At 42.8% G+C, this 20665-nt stretch overlaps 1 protein-coding gene across 5 annotated transcripts in view; it reads right to left on the bottom strand.

Moving 5' to 3' along the window:
• Positions 1-202: 202 nt before the first annotated feature.
• Positions 203-20665, bottom strand: part of PARD3B (par-3 family cell polarity regulator beta) — a 422878-nt gene continuing 402415 nt past the window's right edge. For 3 of the 5 annotated variants that reach the window (XM_086750624.1, XM_086750623.1, XM_086750625.1), the window contains one exon: positions 203-1831. In XM_086750624.1, coding sequence (XP_086606750.1) covers positions 1477-1831 — 355 coding nt within the window. In that variant the 3' untranslated portion in view covers positions 203-1476. The remainder of the gene's footprint in view (positions 1832-20665) is intronic. The other 2 variants (XM_086750626.1, XM_086750628.1) reach the window with 1 other exon arrangement.

Here is a 20665-nt window from a genome sequence, read left to right as displayed (position 1 = left end):
TCTCTGAGCACTCACAGTCCTGTTAGACTGGGCAGCACAGGTCCTTTTGGCTGGGGACATGCATTTCTGACCTCCTCCCGGGCTGGCTGGCCACAGAGCAAGCTCAGGCTGCATGGGGCAAAGAGTTGTGCAGGTACCCCACCAATCCTGCCACCCCACAGCTCTGCTGCACTGCTGGCCCCCTCTCCCCGCCCACACCTTCTCTCTCCCTATGCACCGCTGCAAATAACTTGCTATGAGCAGCTATTCTCTCCTCTTCCTCCTGGGCCCCAGGGTCTTGAAGCCCTCCCTGTTGCTTTCCTTGTCTTTTCCCTCACGTCTTGCTGTGAAAAGCCCCTTTCCCCACTGGCCCTTGCTGCAGGAACTCGAGTAGTTTGGCACTTGGCACCGGCCTGGCGCTGCCCGAGGCTCAGCTTCCCTTGAGGGCCAGGGCGAGCCCCGCACTGACAGGTGCCTTCACACGGCGGCAGGCTGGTGAGGGCAGGGCATGCGGCTGGCAGGCACTCTGCTGTAACCCCAGGGCCAAAGCAGCACCTGATATGGTAACTTAATATGAGTTATGGAGTCCATGCCCACGGTTGCCTCCTCAGCCACTTCTCACGGCCAGCTCCACTGAAACCCCAAGAGCAACACTTACTGACAGCAGCTGAGGATACGATCTCCAGGGTTTACATTTAGAGTGCACACTGTATAACTAGGAAATGCTCACAAGCACACACACGCACATCTACACGTACTTCACTGGTGGCTGGCTGCCTTGTCCTCCGTGAGCCTGCCCAAGCATGGCAGACAAAGCCTTTCACCTTCCTTCAAATGCAGCAGGTGCAATGAGAGGAGAATCTTGCTACACAAACTGCAAAAAATGAAGGCTACAAGATAAATGCTGCCACCACCAAACAGAAAGAGGAAGACAGAGGCCAGATTACAAATCTGGAACTGCAGCATCCTTAAAGCGCAGAGCTGCTGGTCTGAATGTGCCTGGAATGCGCTGCTAACTCCACGGCAGTCCCTTGTCAACTCACGATCACAGCACTGGATTACACAAGATCTCCAGCTCTGCACGGAGTCCGCACTGTGTGCTGTGTTCTCACTTAGAGGCTCTACAATAGCACTCTGAAGTAAACTCTGGTGACACCACTGCCCTTATACAGACAGCTACATACTGCACAGGTGTAACCGGACTCAGTGAATAGCCCTGAGGTGTATTAAGTGTTGCGCTTCATTTCCAGCAGCCACTTTTCTATTTTAAAAAGGAATTAAAAAATACTCAACTGGTACCTCATGTACTCAAAATGCATCGTACCTCATGCGGCTTTAGTTCGCCTGTTAGAAAGCACCTATGCTGAGCCCAGCTCAGTAAGAACGACTCCAGGTCTTGTGTGCCATTCTTACAGGCAGCTACGCTTGGGAACAACTCTACAAGGATGATGTCTGATGGGATTCCTCCCGGGCTCTGCTGGCAAGTCCAGTGCATGGCTATACAGCTGCAGTCATGGGGTTCTTCTGCCTGGGATCCTGTTGCCTGTACTGGTACTGGTCCGGACTGGTCCCATGGTGTCGGACAATTTCATTGTAAGCTGGTGCTCGGTGGGACTGAGGAGGGGAAGGTGGCACGTCCTGCCGGAGGGGTCCTTTATGCTGGTTTGTGATGGCCTGGCCTGGGTAGTACTGGGGGTACCTCAATTCTGCCACTCTTGTGTCCGGTGCACGGATGTAGTTCCCCTTTGACGGGTGGACAACAGGCTGTCCTCCTTGGTAGTAGGGAAGATCTCTCTCTTTGTATATTACGCGTGGCCCTGTTAAATATTCCAGTGGCTCTGCAGGTCCACGCCTGAGAAGGAAAAACATAATAAAGCACATAAAAAGGCAGTCTACTAGCTCAGTGACACATTATTGTACTCACAATCTACGTTTATTTTGGGAAAGGAAATGCCACCTCAAGCATGACAGGTCCAGATGAATCAAAAGAACTTCTGAAGGATAACAAGCCTCCCACCTGCACGCTACAAAAGTCTGTTACACCCAGGACACTGGAGGAAGGGTCCAGCGCACATCACAGCCCTTTTACAATGGGGGAGCACTGGAGCCCTTCACCTCCCAAAGTCAGCCTCCTGTGATCCATTTGCCATAATGGAAACAAAGCTCCTTTAAAACAATGCATGTTTGTCTGAATCTTATCTGGCCTGAGGATAAACAGATGAGTTGGGTCTGCAAGTCTGCAAATCCCATAAGCTTCACATGCACAAATATTCATGCTTTCCAAGCCATTTCCCACTATTTTTTCTCCTAACATGTCAGACTGTAAAACTTCCCAAACACCATAGCTGGAAAAACTGGAACTCCTGGAAGAAACACTAGGGATGTCAGGCTACAATATCTGTCTTTAACGGGTGAGTCGCCAAGGAGGATTCAAAAAACTCCTCTCTAGAAGGCCTGATATTACAACAGCTCTGTAACTTGCTTGCATCAGTATGGATCTGACAAGCTCTAGTTCACGTGAGAAGCAACATGTGAACATGTCATCCCTGAGGATGTGCCACAGAGCCCTCTCTGTAGCTTTCTGCATCTTAATTCCATGATTTGCCCTAATGAAGCATTGATATTTTTTCCTAGTACAGCTTAACTTGTGATACCTCTGAAATGGCAAAAATAATTGTTCTCACAGACATGTCACCAGAGCATCCCCAAAAGTTCAACTCAATTAGGAGTTTTTGCTAGCCTGATTGCAAATGTCTTTGCACTTTGGGCAAAACCTCCAATTGACTGCAGAGGAAGCTTCTCTCCGAGTGAGAGCTGAAGGAAGACAGCAGGGTTTTGACCCAAAACAGGGGCTGAAAGTATAAATCAATTACACCTGCTCTGTGACTTTGGGACTGAACTCATCATCTGTTTAAATATTCTTTGCATAGATTTATTTAAAAAGTCATCATTCTGGTACAGCAGATCAGGTGTTCACAATTTGTCAATATCTCTGTTTTGTTCACACAGAGATTTTATAAGCATGCTCCCTCTTTCTTAATCTGGGCTCCCAGACTCCACTGGAACTTGTTTTGCACGAAGTAAAACAAAACATGTGGTTTTCTGCTGCACTTATTTAAGCCCATGGGGTAAATCACAGACATAGGCAATGAACAAACATTATCTGCCTTGAAATGAACCTACAATTCTCCCCCTGGAATAACTTAGTGGAAATGTTTCCTGTTTAAAATGGAAAGAGCAAAAGGAAGAATTCCAGGCCTTGGACTTTTAGGACCCTATGCTCCCCAGAGACTTTTTGCTTTAAAAACAGAACATTATAAAAGACAGGCACTCTGGCTTCCCCCCTCCCCCCACTCTTTCCTGGTGAGACAGTCCAGACGAAGTGCTGAAGGGCCTGAAGCCACCCTCTGAGATACTAAAAAGACTCTTAATTGCTTATATCGAGACAACTGCTGTCTCTGCTCACACACCTACGCCTTGCAACAAAGCCTAATTTCCACAGTAGGCCAAAGAATTGTTCCATGTGTTTCTATCTGAAGACTTGTTCACTAGTCAGTCCCATCACACTCAGCTTTTCATTCCTCTGTGCACAAAACCACACCTCCAATCATAAAAGGCTTCTGCGATGGTAGGAACTGCTTTGTGTCAAGCAGCAAATGAACAGGAACAAATGTCAAACCTACATCCATCACCTTTTAATATAAGGATAATGCTCAAAATCCTGTATATTAGATTTTGTAAGATGTTCTCATTGGCAGCTATAATCAATCAAATTCTTGTGGATCACATTAAAAAGGGACTGAGCTTGGAACCTGATCCAGAATTCACTGAAGAGTTAGGTAGTTTTTGGACAGAGCTCTAACTGCAAAATTGAATTACTCTAAAATAACACATTCAAGATTAATTGGTACAAAATGACTGTTGAGAACAGGACTGAGACATTAGCATCATCTACTGAGCCTTCAGCACAATGCTCATCCCTCAACTCACACAAGAGGTCTGGACGTTGCAGGAAAAGAGGGATATGTGTTTTGCCATCCAGCCAAAAGAGCCGTTTCCAGGAAAGCTCAGCTGGTTCAGTTCTAGGAGACAGTGTGACACTGCTGCCACAGAAGCTGTGTCTGTGCAGAGGGCAGCACATTCAGGCAGCTTTGACCTAGTGAAAGTGAAGATGAGCTGGAGCAACCAAAGCACAAGCATGCCACACCTGAGGCACGTACCCAAGCTGCTCGAGCTTGTGCCATCAGGTCTTCATTGCTGTTACCTTTGCTACAAAACTAAATCCATCATTGGTTCACTTACAGCTAACACCATCTCTGGTCGTGTAGACAAACTGCAGAGAGCAACATGCGGGAAAGGCAAAATCTTTCTTTGAAAAAATAAATAAATATCCAAGCTGTTCACTCTCAGCACTAGTTTCCCTTCTCTGAGGGTGAAACACTCATAGGTGGTGTCATTCTTGAGTGTTTTCCTCAGAGTCTGGGCTTAGCAGCTGGGAGTAGAGGTTGTACACGGACATAAGGCTTGAATCCACTTCACATGGATCCTTTAGGAAAGCCCCAGGAAGACAGAAGGTATGTGAGGTTTTTTAGCAGCTTTGGCAGTAATACAAGCAGTGATCTAAACAATGATTACCAGAATTCTCACATGAGTAAAACCTTGGGAAACCCTGGTAATTGCCCAAAAGCCTGCTCCCCAGGGCAGCATGACCAGTGGGAAATTTCATGAAAGATATCCTTGTGCCTGCCCCACACTCTCCAGCTCACTTCCCCATGTGATCCCAGTGGGTGTTACGCGTGCAGATACACATGCTACAATTACAACATTTTTCTTCCCTTTTATGACCAGTACTGGATGTTGAAGCTGAGTTATCTCCCGAGGAGTCATTCTTCCTCACCTACCAGCCATGCCCAGTGAAGTCTGCTCTTAGGGAGCTGCTCACAGTCAAATCACCAGCCTCGGGAGCCTCAGTGAACCTCTGACATGAACCTCCATCTGACAAGTCTGAAAATACAGGAAAAAACAGCCCTCTCTCCCCAAGTTTGTCAAATTAGCCATCAGAAATTTAATATTTTTTAAGGTAGAAGAAACACCTACAGACTCTCAGCTCTGGCTGTAGAAATGCTGGCACCATTAGGAGTAAGTCTGGGACACTGGGGCCAGATCCCAGTGGGAAGAGCAGGGCTCCTCTGAATCAACACCATTTTCACTTGATAGCTCAGGGTGTGAAAGTATATGCTGTTGTTTATCCTTAAAGAAATTGCCATAACAACTCAAACCAAACACTTTCTAGTTGGCAGCCCCTTGTAGATGCTATGCTTGTTTCTGCAAGAAGCAAAACAACTCCTGCCTTTTCATTCAGCAGACGTTGCCATCTCTGAGGAGGCCCTAATGAAATTCTTCTCCCCTCCCTGGCTGTTTTTGTTGGCTCCTGATGAGTTCAGAGTTCACAGGGCCATATCACACCTCTCAAGTGACCCATGGTTTGGGGGTCAAACCAATAACCTCAAGTGGAAAATCAGTGACCCAGGGGAGTGATCAAAAATCCACAAATTGGGTCAAGCAGGTCCAGTCACTCAAAACGACCAGGCCAGGAGTGTGTCCTCTGAGAGGACATGCTGAGTAGGAGCTGCTCTGACTGTCAGCTGTTTTCCAGATTTTTGGCCAGTTGTTTGACCTGGGGGTCCAGTGAAATTAATGGCAGGCAGAAGGTAGGGAAGCTGACACAACATCCTGGGAAGGAACTGATCTCAGAGCTCAAAAAATGTTTTTGCTGATAGTCCAGCTCTCCTGGCTCCCACTGGAAGATGCATCATCGATGTGGGTCTAGCTAAAAGCAGAGGCTGCTGCTGAAGGAAGTAGTGGAAGGGATGCAGAACCACCAGGTTCAAGAACAGCGTGAAACTGCTGGGACAGTATGAAAATGCACTCCTCAAAATATCATGGGCAAAGTGTCCCTTAAAATGTTCATTTTATTGTGAGGAAACAATATCTTACCTTCCTCTGCAGAGAAATTATAGATCACACATGCAGGTAGTCACAAACATGTTTCACTGTATCACTTCATATGCTGCTTAGCAGCTCTACTGGTTTATCTTCTAAATGATTCACCAGGTAAGAACTGTGATCCATTTTGAGCTTTAAATGCACAAAGCAGCTTTGTCCAAATAAAGCAGGTAACTTGTGACTCATGTTCAATTAACAGTACATATGTTGTTATTTTCTCTTTGACAAGTAAAGCCTTAAGTAGTTTGTTTTTCTATCCCTGCTTTATTTACCTTCCAAGAACAAAGAATATAAAATCTAATATTTTCTGCCTTTGCTGCAGAACTTTCAAGAGCTTCTAGGTTTATTTAAAACTTAACCAAAGGATTCAGAATACCTAAGAAAGGCTTCTTTTACCCAAAATTTTATTTAGTCATTGAAGTTAAACAGGTACCTGTAGGTCTCAAAAAACCTAACTAAAACACTTTTTGCTACCTCACAAGGTAGACTGGCCTAAATAACTGATGCTTCAAAAAACAACCAGAAAAAAACAATTTCATTTCAGGTTTACTGTTTTTCATTGTTAACCCTCATTTGCAGGTCACCTTTAACATCAGCCACGAGACACACGCTTGGGTTATCTGCTGGCTGTTCACACTGTGCCCTGTCACGTTGTGGGTTTGGATTTCATAACGACAAAGAGCTTTTCTTGCCTCTGTTCTACAGGGAGAATCACAAAGGTCACCCTCTTAGTACCTGGTAAAAAGCAAGGAAGGGAATGCTCTCTTCTTACATCACTGTCTCCTCCTTGCTGCTGAGGAAATATTTTGCAAGGGATATAATCTCACATGAAAAACTGCCTTCTTACTTTGTCAGGGAGTACTACTTGAAATAAACTTCAAAGACAGCCACAGACTAAGTGGCAAATGGAAAGCCCCCATTTGGCTGCAGTCTCTTTCATGTCTAAGCAAGACATACAGAGACTCTGGGTGATGGCATCAGGCAGCTCAGGCTGTGATTAAAGAACACGAGAAAGCAACAAGGTCCTATCTGTGTCCAAATTCTCACTGAAGAACTCTATTGTATGCATCATGATTGCAGGCTGTTTGTTCTCAGCCAGGAGGATCTACTTTTAAAGAAGAAAAGAGAAGCAGATGTAAGAATTAAATTATGTAAGCAAACAATCTTACAATATCAAACACGTAACACCATGCTTCATAAAGCTCTTCTCAACACACACTAAAAACAACTGACTGAAAAGATCGTGTAGTCCCTCTCTCTCCCCAGATACAGTACTAAAGATACTGCAGTGCTGTTTGTAGTCAGTGGCACTAAGAACTTCTGTTGCTTAATATTCAATGTTCATATAACTTAAAAGATGTATTTTTTAAAATCACTGCAGGTTTAAAAAAAATCACTGCATGACTCGGAGCTTCATTAAAGTCTGTCTCTGTATCTTAATAGGTGAGATATTCCTATAACAAATATTCTTTGCTGTTTCAGACCAATACTTCCCATAGCTGATGATGGGTTTTGCATTTAAAAAGCCACAGGAAATCAAATTTGGTATCTTAGCGCTGGGAAGGATCTGCAGCACAAGGAAGTGCTCAGTGGCTGCTGTCTGAGAGAGGCTTGTACCTCTCAGAAGAAGGCAGATGCCTAGCAATGTCATACTAACCTCAAACACACCACACACGGATTATTTATGGGCTGAGCTGGTGGAGGTGCTTTCTTCTCCTGTTCTTTTATCAACAATGCAAGCCGAAAAAATCAGATAACATAAAGGAATACAATCCCTGGCTCTCACGTAGCACATGCCATGCGGAGAGAGCTGTTTTTAGTTTGAGGACTGTGTTTGGAATTCCTTCAGTGTCAGGTTTCCAGTTACCAGACTCTCATCCCTGGGCCAGGCACGACTGCGGTTGGACTGGATTAGCAGAACACTCTGCAATGTATATTACATAGCTCTGACTTCTACAGGCTTTGCAAACCCATAAAAATAATGATCATTTCATGACCTGCATTACTGGGGGGAAAACAAGAGCAGAAAATTCTCTTTCCCCTTTTTAAAGAATTCATATTTGTTTTAGATTTGGAGAAGGAAGGCTATATACATGCTTGCTTGAAATTCAAGCAAGAGTACATTTCAGATGCAATGCAGGCAGGCCTGATTCTCTCCCCTTGCATGCGGTTTTGCAAAGTTTAACAGTGGCCTTGACTGGCCTAAACATAAGAGCTTATATGTACACTACTTCTCTCTCTACAGTATCATGGTTTGGAATACTTCGAAACAAACCCAGTTCTGGAAGGTTTATATTACTCTAGCTGAAGTCTAGCCTTAAAGCGGGTAGAGAGCAAAGTCCTTTATTATTTGCAGAGGACCACATTTTGAGAGATGCTGGGCCCCAGCAGCTCTCTGGGCAGTTCTTAGCAACTGGAGACACTGAGGTGCCCCACTTGGTTTTACGTCCAGGACCAAGTATAAAGTTTAGTCAGGTACTAGCTTTCCACACAGATAAGTGGACTGCAGAAACAATTGTAAGATAGGAAAACGGTAGGTGACAGGTTTAAAACTTTACTATAAGATTATACAAGATTTCTTATAACAGCATGAACAGTCTATTTTGCACGCAAGCAAATTGATTGTTCTCAATCCCTGATGGAGCAAACTATGTCACAGATTGGTTAACATCAGAATTTAGAGTGCCGTTTAATTAAAACCCCTCCCATCAGCAACAAAGCCGTGAAACATTGTGTTGCTTCTTTGCTCCAGCATTAGTTTATTTTCCACAGCAGATCTCAAACCAGCTTCTGATAATCCCATTCTGCAGGCAAAGCTCGCCTTTCTTTCCTTCCCTACGAATACAGGAACTGCGATAATCAGGATTAAAACCCTCAAGTCAACAGCAACAAAACCCCAAATACGCTAGCCGGTGCTCTATAAATGCCCAATAAGCATTCAAAACAACTAGTCCAATAATCCTTCCTACTCAATTCCCCACTTGTTTTGTTCATATGCTCTCAGGCATGGTACATCTCTTCTACCAGAAGGCATAAAATAAAGTAGCACCTATTGAACAAGACATCGCTATTCTGTGGTCTCTTCAAGCTTAAGGAGATCTTAAGTAGATTGGTACTTTAAGTAGCGAGTCATTACAACATGTGTCATTTCATACATTACTCATTATTCAACACAACATAATACCATGTGAGTCATTAACCTCTTGGCATTGGTAACCTACTCTCAATGCTAAGCAGTCATGCTTGTTGCTCAGGAACCCCCACGCTCTGTCGGGGAGAGACCTGGATGAGGTTTTAAGGTCCCTCTGTTCTTTTGTTTTGCAAATCAGCAGGGGCCAAAAGCTCTTCCTATAGACTAGAAGAGTTTTTGGCCTTTGGTCTCTTGCATCATATTTCTGAAACGATGCCGGCCAAGTTACATTGCAGGGGAGAAAACGCCTTTTTAAAGGACGTATGCATCTTAAGCCAGCAAGAGAAGCAAACGTTTATGTTTCTCAGCTGAATTTTGCATTTCAGTGCAGACTCAAACTAATATGAAGAAGTACTGAACGCATGCAGAACTGCCACTACCACAGCAAGATGCTGAAGTGCAATCTCCATTACTGTGCAGCAGCTCCAATGGAGACCTTGCTATCCCTGCCACGAGAAGAGCCAGATACTTCCCTCAAGAGCAGGCAAGCAATGAGAAGAGAGAGAGAGATGCAGAGAGGTGAGACACTCACACTGGCTCCAGCACAGCAGCAGCACGAAGGCCAGAAATACTATCCAGATCTCTTTACCTCACTCTAACCTCTGCTGCAGATCTCAGCTTTTTTTTTGGAGGCTATGAGGGTAGAAATTAAAGGTTCAGGAGATTTTCATCTGATTTAAAAGAAATTATGTTACCATAGCCAAAATCCCTCTTCCAAAGGAAGCAAACGCACCGCACAGGCTCCAGGAGAGCTCCTCCCTTCGCCTGGTCATTCACAGCACCACTGCTGTCCACGCTGTTTTTGTCAAGTGCTTCCAAAGACACAAACCCAAATTCTATCCTGTTCTCATTTTTCACGTGAAATGAATTTAAAGTATGGTGATTACTCAGCTGTGCTGTGCAAATGATTTTCAACAAATAACAGAAGTCATCAAAAGAAACTTCCTAAGTAATAACAACCTGGGCCCAGGTCTTTACTATTCAGCTGCTGGGATCTTAACATGCTGTCTGATCTTTAGTGGGCTAGTAAAAACCTGTAAGAAGCGGTTATTAATGTTATTACCAAGCTTTTAGGCTTTTTTTTAAAAGCATCTCTCATTTAAATTAAAGCATTCCTTGCAGCATTTTCTGCCATTGCCATGATGACTCATGGCTGTCAATTCTGCCTCTGATGGCACAAACTGGGTAGTAAAACCATGCTTCAATAAAAAAGGAAAATGATTTTTGAAACTGATTGTAGCTGGTTATTTTTCCCTCAATTTCATTTCTTTCTGGATCCAGACATTCTGTTAAACTCATCGTGATGTGCCATTCTGTTTTTCCCCCTTTGCAACAAAGCCAAAGCTCAAGATCCAGAGGAGAACCATAGTTGCTTTTTGGGGGCGAGGGGGACCTTAAAAACAAGCAGCTCTTATTTCTTTCTCCAGGCAGTATTTCAGTCCCCATTGTTCCCCTACTGCTCATGTACCGATTTGCTCCTAAACAGCACAAACAGCCTGTAAGTACATTCTCCCCCTCTGTATTTTCTTTTGTTAGAACCATTCATTTCTATACAGGCATTAGATTATAGATTTCCTGGCTTGCCGCACTCCATTAACACTCTGGTAACCACCCCTTTTCCAGCCAGCCATTAAACACCACCTCTAATAATTGAGATTTAAAGGCTCAGGGCATGATAAACAGCTGAAGTTATAACTTTACAGCTGCCTCTACAGAAGTGTGTAAATCTCCAGATTTGGATAGACAAATCAGTTAATTAGACTTGCATTAAGTCACAAAGTTTGTGGGTGCTCTGACAGCAGATGTCCTGAAGTTGAGCTTTAAATAACAAGGGTCAAACCCTTAAATCCCGCTGGGCTGGGAGAGACGGAAATGTCCCACCCGGTACCCAAAAGAGCAGTAGCACTGACTGCAGCTGCTGTGACTTGCAGACGGCCGCAAGCGCCCTGCAACTGCAGCCCTTTCCAGCTGTGTTTATACTGGCTTCTTCCTTAAGAGCTTCTACAGTTACACGAACATCAGTGCAGCTGCAGCAAGTGAAGCCACTGCTGACCAGACACGCTCTACCTGCTGCCCGCGGTGGAGACAACCTATGTTTTACCACCCTGCGTTTCCCGCCTGCCAGCACACAGGTTGCTCTTTTAAAGCCGGGCCCTGCAAGTTGTGGGGTCTGAATGCAACTTCCCACTGCCCCTACCTGAGGAAAATGCTACGCGTGGCTGAGGAAATGCTATGTGGATGGCCCTCAGTCACTGCTAGACAGTAAATGTTCAAAGTTGGTGAGATCTGGAGCTGCAAGCTAACAGTCTCTTTGGGGATGTGGGTAGTAAGAGGTTAACCTTCGGTCGTGAGGCCCAAGTGCCTGTGCTCCATCTCTGCATGAGTTATCTCCCTGTTGCTGCATTTAAAAATACTGTATGTAATTAACTGTTATCAGGTTGTTAGGCAGTGTGCTGAAGTGTGAACTTATCATTCAATTGTTTCCTCTATTTACAAAGTCCCTGCCATTCTCTGAGGCGGCAGCCTGGGACAGGCTGTTGACTTGCTCAGATGAGGAGGGTTTAGTGCACCAGATTTTGGTAGCAGGAAGCAGATTCTGGAGAGGTGAGACACAGCCGTGAATCTGCTCAGTTCCTCAAACACCCCCTCAACACGCTCTACAGAATAGCTGTGCGCAAATGAGACATACACACGCCACCGCTACCAAAGACATCACTGTAACGTTGCTTTGAGAGCTGAACCACACAGCACTGAGGAGATACACAATACAGCTCCCAGCCGCTGTAACCCAGCCTTACGGGCATAGGTAGAGTTTTTACTCATATATGTGGCGCTAACTTTAATGCCTATAAAAATATACAAGATACGTCGTCCAGTCACAGATGAAGACAACATAACTGCTGACTTTCATGCACTTCTGTGCTCAGTTTTTCCCTTCCCCTTTTCATTTGCTGGATTTAGTTTCTTTAAGAAAAGCAAACGTGGAAGTCAATGCACGTCATGTTAGACCACAAGCTGGAGATGGGAGGACATGACAACAGGGCAAGATGCCACATCCCCCCCCACTGTCCCCTCCATCTCCCTCCACAAGTCACAGGTTTGGTTTCCTCAGGTCCCTGGCTCCCAACACTTTTTTTTTTTTTTCCACTTTCCCCTCCTGGCCTGGCCACTGTTCTCTTCTTTGCTTTCTTCCCCAGCAGCACTAGCCAGGAGTCCAAGATGACAGGAGATGTGATCAGATCTACATGATTTTCTTCTATGCATTTCTGGTCTGGGGCAGCACCATACATCCAGCAGGACTTACCAGCATGGTCCCTGGCCATGCAGCATCCTTTGCTCTTTGGGAACTGGTGCAATAATCAGTATCTCAGATCTATATTCATCCCCCCCAACACTTGTAATAGAAGAGATATGTAGCTTACAAACAAATTTCTTCTTTGCTGTCTGCACACCATGTTGCATGCAAGAAGACAAGATAAAATTTGCAGCAGCAAAGTTCTTGGAGCACAGCAACCTTCTAGAGAGCGCAAGCACAGGCTATGGTAACACAGTTATATCAGCTTAGTCATGTACCTAGAACAGAAGACATCAAGATGCTGAAGCTGGAAGAGGTAGCACACAGCAGAAGACAGAAAAAAAATACTTCAGAGACATACCAAAACACTGCATCCCTGAGCAATGGGAAAGCAATGCCAACAGCTGGGAATCAGTGACACCTTACAGAGGTGACAGCACAGCAGGTGGAAGATAGGAGCAAGCCAATATTGAGATAAAGAGAGGCTTTGGACATTACCATCAGGTATAGACTTTAACTTCTTTTCAACACATATATAAATCATGTGTTAAAGACTTCCACACGCAGTAGAGTTATGTGCAAGACGTGATGCTGTCAGTAACTTCAGCTTAGATCATAATGAACACTACCACAGCCAGAGAGGCACTCCTCCACCCAGGAAGGCTACTACATGTTACCAGTGAGAAAAAGAGAAGCAATAGCACTTCCTGATCCGAACCTGGTGAGAATCTGGCAAGGATTCCAGACAGCAAGTCTCAATCTGGCTAGGGGAAAGAAAAAAAAAAAAAACAAAAAACCAACCACCTTTATCTTGAAACAGTCTCTTACATAACGAACCAATCAAACAATTATCTTTGCTCTAGTATTTTCAAATCAAGGGAATCATCACTGAAAATAACAATCAATTTATATAGCTCATTTAAAGCCACAGTAAGCTAGGCTGCTGATTCACTAATGAACAATAAAGGTCACTACTAGAATAGCGTTCTAGGTATTTTCAGGTTATGTGGTGTGATAGACTTGAAGTGGCATGTTCATAAAAAAAACCCCATCAAGACACTTTGCAGAGTGGAGTAAAGAGGGAAAGAGATCTGTGCTCTGCCTAGATACCAGACTCAGAAGAGGGAATAACCCCATGTGATGAGGAACTTTGTGCCCTAGACTCATCTGGTCTCAGCCAAAGCCTCTGGATGTCAACGGAAGCATTTCAATGAACTTTGGATTAGGCTCTTGTATGGGAGAATGGTATCTGAAAGGGGAGGAGAGAGCAGTGAGAGAATGAGACATCCGTATCCTGCAATGAAGTCAGGAAGTTAAGGCCTGACAGCCTTAGACAGCAAATAAATAGCTAGAGTACGAGATGTGGATTGCTGAAATACCTCACTCCACATGGAAACATTCTTTTTCAGTTGTCTTTCAGGTACTCAGAGAAAAGACTGGCCAAAATGCAGTTAGTTTATTTTTTACTTTTTGAGTGCTCATGATCTAGAGAGGGGTAGATACATGCAATTACTATGAAACAAGACATGACGCCAGAGGAACAGCACACCTCTGCTACATGGATGTTGTATCCATGATTATTAACAGCATGGCAACTGAGGCAATGTAGCAGAGTGTGCCCTAAATTGCAGCATCACGTCTTTGATTGTTACCAGAACCAGATACTTCAGAGGAAACTGCAGTTTGTCAGCAATTAATAGTTTCCATAGGCCTTACAGCATAAAAGCAATCTCTCCTTTCCTCCCAAGAAGCTAACTCAAAACAAAGTAACAATTGGTCTAAGTCCAGGTTTGCAGAGAGATGCAGGTTCCAGAAACACAAAACACCTGATGGTATATCTGCACCTACAGATGTTGATATAAAAAAATAAACCCCATAATATTTAACCTTGACAGACCTCCTATTTGAATTCCACAGGAAAAAAAGCACAATATAGTAGAGAGCCTGTGGTGAGTTGAGAATGATGGCTTTTCCAAACCTCAACGTTAAACCTTTAATGCTGAGTTGGGTTTCTCTCTAAGCAAAATATATGTAGCTCTACTTCCAGCAAAATGAGATTTTATTTGAAAGAACTTTGTCACATTTCAAAGCCCTCTCTTTTTTTTAATGATCAAAATGTAAAAGGGAGAAATTTCGTATCATATCAAGCAGCTACAATATAAACCACTAACTCAAGAAGAACACTCCAGTTTCTAAGTCAGAAAAGCACAAAGCAGCAGTACCATTCTAAGGATGCCAAATGGTCTCCATATACTAAAGTTCCTTCAAAAACTTACAAAACTTGTGGTATAAAATAGCACAACTGAAAATGAGATGTCTAAGCAGGAAAAGCCCAGGGTTAGGGGTTTTGTGTTGATTTGTTTTTTTTCTTCCACATTGGGATTAAAGTGATTTCAGCCAGGACCCAGCATTACAGATGTAATTATAATTTCCATTTATATTTTTAGACTGTGTACAAAGAAGTGTAATAATGGACAGCTGAACATTTTCTATTGTCCATTAAAAACTAAATGTTTCTGATGAAACCTCTGTCAGACTAAGGACCACTGCAGTAATCTCTCAATAATGGAGCTTTCTTCAGATGTTCGGTGATGAGAGAGAAGGGAGAGCTGTCAGCCCTTCACACAAAGAAATCAAACCAAAATGACATTAAGGTTGTTATTCCCTTCAATAATACTAAAGAGATTCCAAGTTAAGATCAGTAACAAGTCTCTTCAAAGGAATATTCAGATTATTCATTGAATAACCTTTCTTGATATTATTTACAGGATATTTAACAAAAAGCACTGCATTAAGGCAACACTAAAGAGGCATTATTGAAACCACAGAAAGCGGCAGGATTGTAAAAGTAAAATTTCTCTAAGTACCACTGTCTGCCATCCTTCCCCCACGCTTTACAACGTACGTTTAAGTCCAGGTTTCCTGGAGGCCTCTGATAGCCAGGAAAATGATTGCTATTGAAAAGCAAAATGTATTCAAGGTAAAGCAGGTGCTTAAGTGCTCTGATGGATCTGGGCCTAAAAATTCAAGTTGTAAACCCCAACTCAATTTCAACCGACTAATTGAATTCGTCTTTTTTTTTTTTTTTTTTTTTTTTTCCCCAATTCCCTTTCGTTTCAAACCGATCTGTTCTGTGATTTCAGCCATAAAGCGCGGTGCAGTCGGTACTGCAGCGCAGCCTGCGCCGCTGAGCTGCCTCGACTCGCCGTTCCAGAGGGGGCTGCAGCACGCCGCGCTGTAAAGTCATCCTTACCGAAAATGCTCACAACCAGCACGGGTATATTCAGGCAGCCTAAATTCAGCGTAATTCCCTAGTCAGTGAGAAACCCAGATGCCTTCAGAGACCTCTACAAAGCTAATTAGAGGACTACCAGAAGCCAAGTCAGCCAGTAAGAAATAGTATGCACAACAAAGCCACAAAGGCTTTCTGAGCATGGCTACTGGGATCCTTGGAGCTTTTAACTGATTTTGGAAATCTTTAATTGATGAATGCACAGTTGTAAAGTGCGTTTGCTGTCTGAGGATCTTTGGAGAAAAGACTGTTAGTATGTCCTTTCTTCTACTTGTATTGCCCCTGTTATTGTTTTGGGTGTTTGATTTCAGTTCAAGAGCATATCGCTATTACTTCCTTAAGAAAGCAAAACAAAGGGAAAAACTGTGACCATACCATGCTTCTAAAAACACATTCTTTTTACACTGAAGACATCTCGGTTCTCAGTAAACAAATATTCCTTTCCTTTAAAGCATAGCATCTCAGATCGAGCCAAAATTCATAACAAAAATGCTACATGAGGGACCAAAACCTGGCGACATATGGGTATGTACAACAGTACGCTAACACCTAGATCCAAGCAAAAAGCCATTCACATGGATTTTCAACTGCGAAATCCTGCTGAGATTGGTTTTGCCTGCCAGATTTCGTCATGATCTACAACAGACTGCTCTCAAAGTACTTCCCTTCACCTGGAAAACAAAGGCTATTTTTCTTCTTTAAAGGAAGAAAAGTGCCAGCTACTCAATATCCAAGGAACCCCGTTGGCTCAGGGTTTTACTTGATAACCTGGGCTGGGTTTTGTTCACACATCTACTGCCCTCTCTCTCTGCCCTTAGCTGGAACCGGCTGCCAATTTCCAAGGTGCTGTCTCAGACTATCTACTGTACAGATCCAATCTCCTTGCTGACTATCTACTGTACAGATCCAATCTCCTTGCTGAATTACATCTGGAGTGGAACAAAAATGGCAGATAATTCACTTTCTATTAATTCACTCTCCTCCTCTTGCTTCACACATATGTTATACAGTGGACGTGTTCGCATGTTCTGCTCTGTTTTTTCAGCTGTTGGAAGCGCATGAGCTATCAATTACTCTGTGTGCAGAGAGAGGATGGTGACTTGAGGAACTCCAGTTTACATGACTCCTCACCTCATCACCACTCGAACATTTAAATGAATCTTGTGGGCAAGGCGCCTGAAGCAGAGAGACTCCTTAGGCACTCTCTCCCCCACTATTTTCCTCCTCATTGAATGGTTAATCAGAGCAGAATAACTCTTTAAAACTAATATTTATTCAAACAGCTGTAGGACCCTATCTGCTCATGCAGAACAGAGTGCAGAACTAGTGGAGGCCACACCGACACCAGGCAGAAGCCAGCAGAAAGTATGAGTTCCATCAATATCTCTATAGCCAGATTAAGTTACATGTGCCAGACAGCAAAGACACTACCATTACCAAGATGTGGTTAAGTTTTTAGCATATGCATTGTGGTATTTAATATATTTACCAAAATACAGCTTGCTGAAGGTCTGAATAGTGGCCTATGTACTATTTAATACCAACCACACGCCTACAAAGTTTTGCTAGTGTGCTTCTGTCATCTCCACAACATTTTTACCTGTGGTAAAGACGCTCAATAGCTTATGCAGATTTTCCAGAACAAGCACCAACGAAAGAGCAGTATCACTGTGCACCTTGTGCTTTGTTTATGCCATATTTTAAATAACTGTTCTAGTAGAAAATTTTGTACAGGTGTTAAGTGACAAAATTAGTGCTAATTTACATAACTATTAAATGCTAGAACAATGCAATCTTTTCCAAGCCTGAAGATGACGGTAAAGATTCTTAATAAAGCAGGAATTAATTTTCTCTAACAGGGTACAGCAGGAGTTTTAGCTTCATGCTTGCTCTTAAAGTTACTGGTCCATAACCGCTAGTGATCTGAACATTTGCAATTCTTTAACAACCCTGAGTTACATTAATTTTAAGTCCTACTTTTACTTCACTTATATATGTGGTAAAATGGGATGGGGAGGAGAACATAGAGAGCAGGCAAAGCAACTCCTAGGATTTCCAAAATATGGAGAGATTTGGACTGTAAACACTGGTGGGCAGAGTTCCCAGAGAAAAAAACAAATATCCTAATTAAAGTTTATCAAATTACTAACAGACTGACCCAGACAGCAAAGAAATGAAGGAATATGCTCTACCAGTGATCGCATTTCAGTCTAAACCTACTGCTGACTGCAACTGGTAGGAACGCATCCGTGGATTGCAGTGGTTCTGGATCAGGCTTCTACAACATTTCTTGCAGCATTAAGGTGATACTCAACCTGGATCAACATATCCAAAGCATGATTTTCTAGATTGTCATAGCTGAAGAGCAACATAAAAGTGACAGGTGAATACATGGACAAAAAAAGGTGGACAAAACCCCATGGAATTTAGAATATTCCCTTAGTATGTGTTTAAGAGACTTCTCTGCAGAGAAATTAAATATGTCACCTACTTATGAAATGGAAACAGTTTGGCTGCCAGTTGTATGAGCTGTGTTGAAACAGCTGCTCTAGCAACTGTTTTTACTATTAAATTATTCACTGATTCTTTTAATCCCAAATTAGATAGCTCTTTCCTTTAATCACCAGTTTATATAAAAGCTCTCTGCCCAACAAGGCAGGGTTTCACCAAGGATAATAATCACAAACAACTGGAGGTCTGCTTAAAGCGCTGCCCTAGTGTTTCTCTGTGCCTGGCATCTCCCCCACTCTGTTTCTTATTTCTCGGTGGGTGGCACGCTGAGTGCTCACGACTCTGTCCCCTATGCGTTTGTAAAAGAACCCAGAACTATATTTGAGTTCTTCAGATTTCACAGCCTGCCATTACCTTACAGCATGCAATTAAGACTGTCCACATGCAACTCACTTTCCTACTTTATCATCATAATCTCTTCGTTCATAAATGTGTACATAAGAACACCATACTTTAAATGGCTTGCTATTAGAAGCTTGAAACTTGCCATCATGACAGTACAACTTTTTTGTTCTTTTTAACATCTTCCCTGTTTTTTCTCTGAGCCTGTTTTGCAAAGACTGCATGAAGATAAGGCAACTGCATGGATTACGGAGAACTAACTGCAGTTTGCCTCCGAGCAATGCTTGCTTACAGGAACCTAGCTGAGCTGTGATAGAATGTACAGGAGGTTCATGCACGGCGCTGTGAGAGTTGCAGGATGCTCACTCAAAAAATCCTGATCCAACATCCTCAAAAATCATATGCATTTACAGCTGATGCTCTTGGCTTCCTACATTTCTCCTTTTCCAGTTGTTCAGCATGCATGCTGACAACCATCTTTCAGCCACACCTCCAGACCCATTTATCAAGAGAAAGTCAAAGCCACGAACTGCAGTGGAGTTATCTTATTTTACAATTAACTTTCATACAGAAAGAAAAACTTATTTCCTCACTTGTGCAGCCTAGAGTCCATACTTTTAGATCAGTTGTGATTTATAGCCCAGTATAAGCAGCAACATTTTTATTCCAAATATCCACACCTATGAAGCAGCCAGCTGAGCTTCCCAGCCTGTTGGTCTCCTGAGTGATTTCAATATCCATCTCAACAATGCAAAGGATGTATTTGCATTTTGTAGCACACATCCCATTCCCCAGGTTTCACTCAGCACATCACTCTGTTGATGCATTCCATAGGACATATGCTTCTGTTCTTTAATTTGATCATCTTCTTTTTAATTTGCATTCACTTATCTTTTTTCCACATATCCTTCATCTCAACCTAACCATTTTGTACTGACAGTTCTTTCTTTCATTAATATTTTGTTCCCTAAGATTTGTTTTGTTCTTTTACTCACTGGGAGGCATAGGTAATACAGCTTTATTTTCTGAGGCAATGTCTCCATGGCTTCATTAAATTTTATAATATTAACTCAAGCCCTTTTGTTCAAAGGCAACATTTTCCTCCATCTCCTGTATTTTTAAGCTGAATTTGGTGCCCTTAGTTTGAATAGGAGGTCCTTATGCCTGCTTATACACTAAAATCCATACCAGATCCATGTTTTTTCTAAATGTGACACTTGAAAGTATTTTTATTTACTCCAGCTAGCATCTCCTTGCAAAAAGGCTGGCTGTTTCGTTTCAAAATATTAATTGACTTTTAAACTATTCCACATTGCATTAACTGGCTTTTCGCTACGAGGAGCTAACTTATTAGAAAAATTGACAAAACCCATCCCTCTCCGCCTCCTTCTAGAATTCCAAAGTATTCCTCTGGGACATCTGTTTTTTAGTGGTTTTTTTTCAAGGTATGTCCCAGTTGCAGACATTTTCTTTGCTCAATTTTCTTTAGTTATTCCCATGGAAATTATAGAACTGGCCTGCCAGCCGCAATCCGTGATTTGATGTCATGAACCTTGACCTTTCTGACTTTCTAAAGTATACTTTTTCAGTATTGAGACTTAATTTGGCTTGGATAGAGGCATCCTGTTCATTTCAACTGATATTGTCATTTCATTATAAAGCTGGAGGTATGTTTTACAACTACATCTCCTTCCTTTTGAATTCAACTTAGAGATTTCTGTAATTGTGATCCTGTTTACAATTTTCTTTCCTCCTTTCAGCTAAGTCTTAGAGAAAGACACAAGACCAGTTTTTGAAACAGCTATAATACATTGACCCTTCCCTACCTGCGCTGCTTTTAATGCCCAAGACTCTCCCTGTAGAAGGTATACAAAGGTTATTTATGAACTCTGCACATTTTTGGGCAAATGTGTTTTGATATCATACAGAAAAAGCCTTCGGACTTCACATACGACACCACGGTGGTATTAGTACCATGGCACACTGCAGCAGATCAAGCTGCAACAGAGCACTTCCAGCTTTCTCCTGCACATACATATCACAAATCCAG

This window comes from Chlamydotis macqueenii, chromosome 6 (assembly GCF_036417535.1).
Source record: "Chlamydotis macqueenii isolate bChlMac1 chromosome 6, bChlMac1.mat, whole genome shotgun sequence".
NCBI classification, from domain to species: Eukaryota; Metazoa; Chordata; class Aves; order Otidiformes; family Otididae; genus Chlamydotis; species Chlamydotis macqueenii.
The sequence above is the reverse complement of the archived record's forward strand: the minus strand, read 5'-3'. Positions and strand labels throughout refer to the sequence as shown.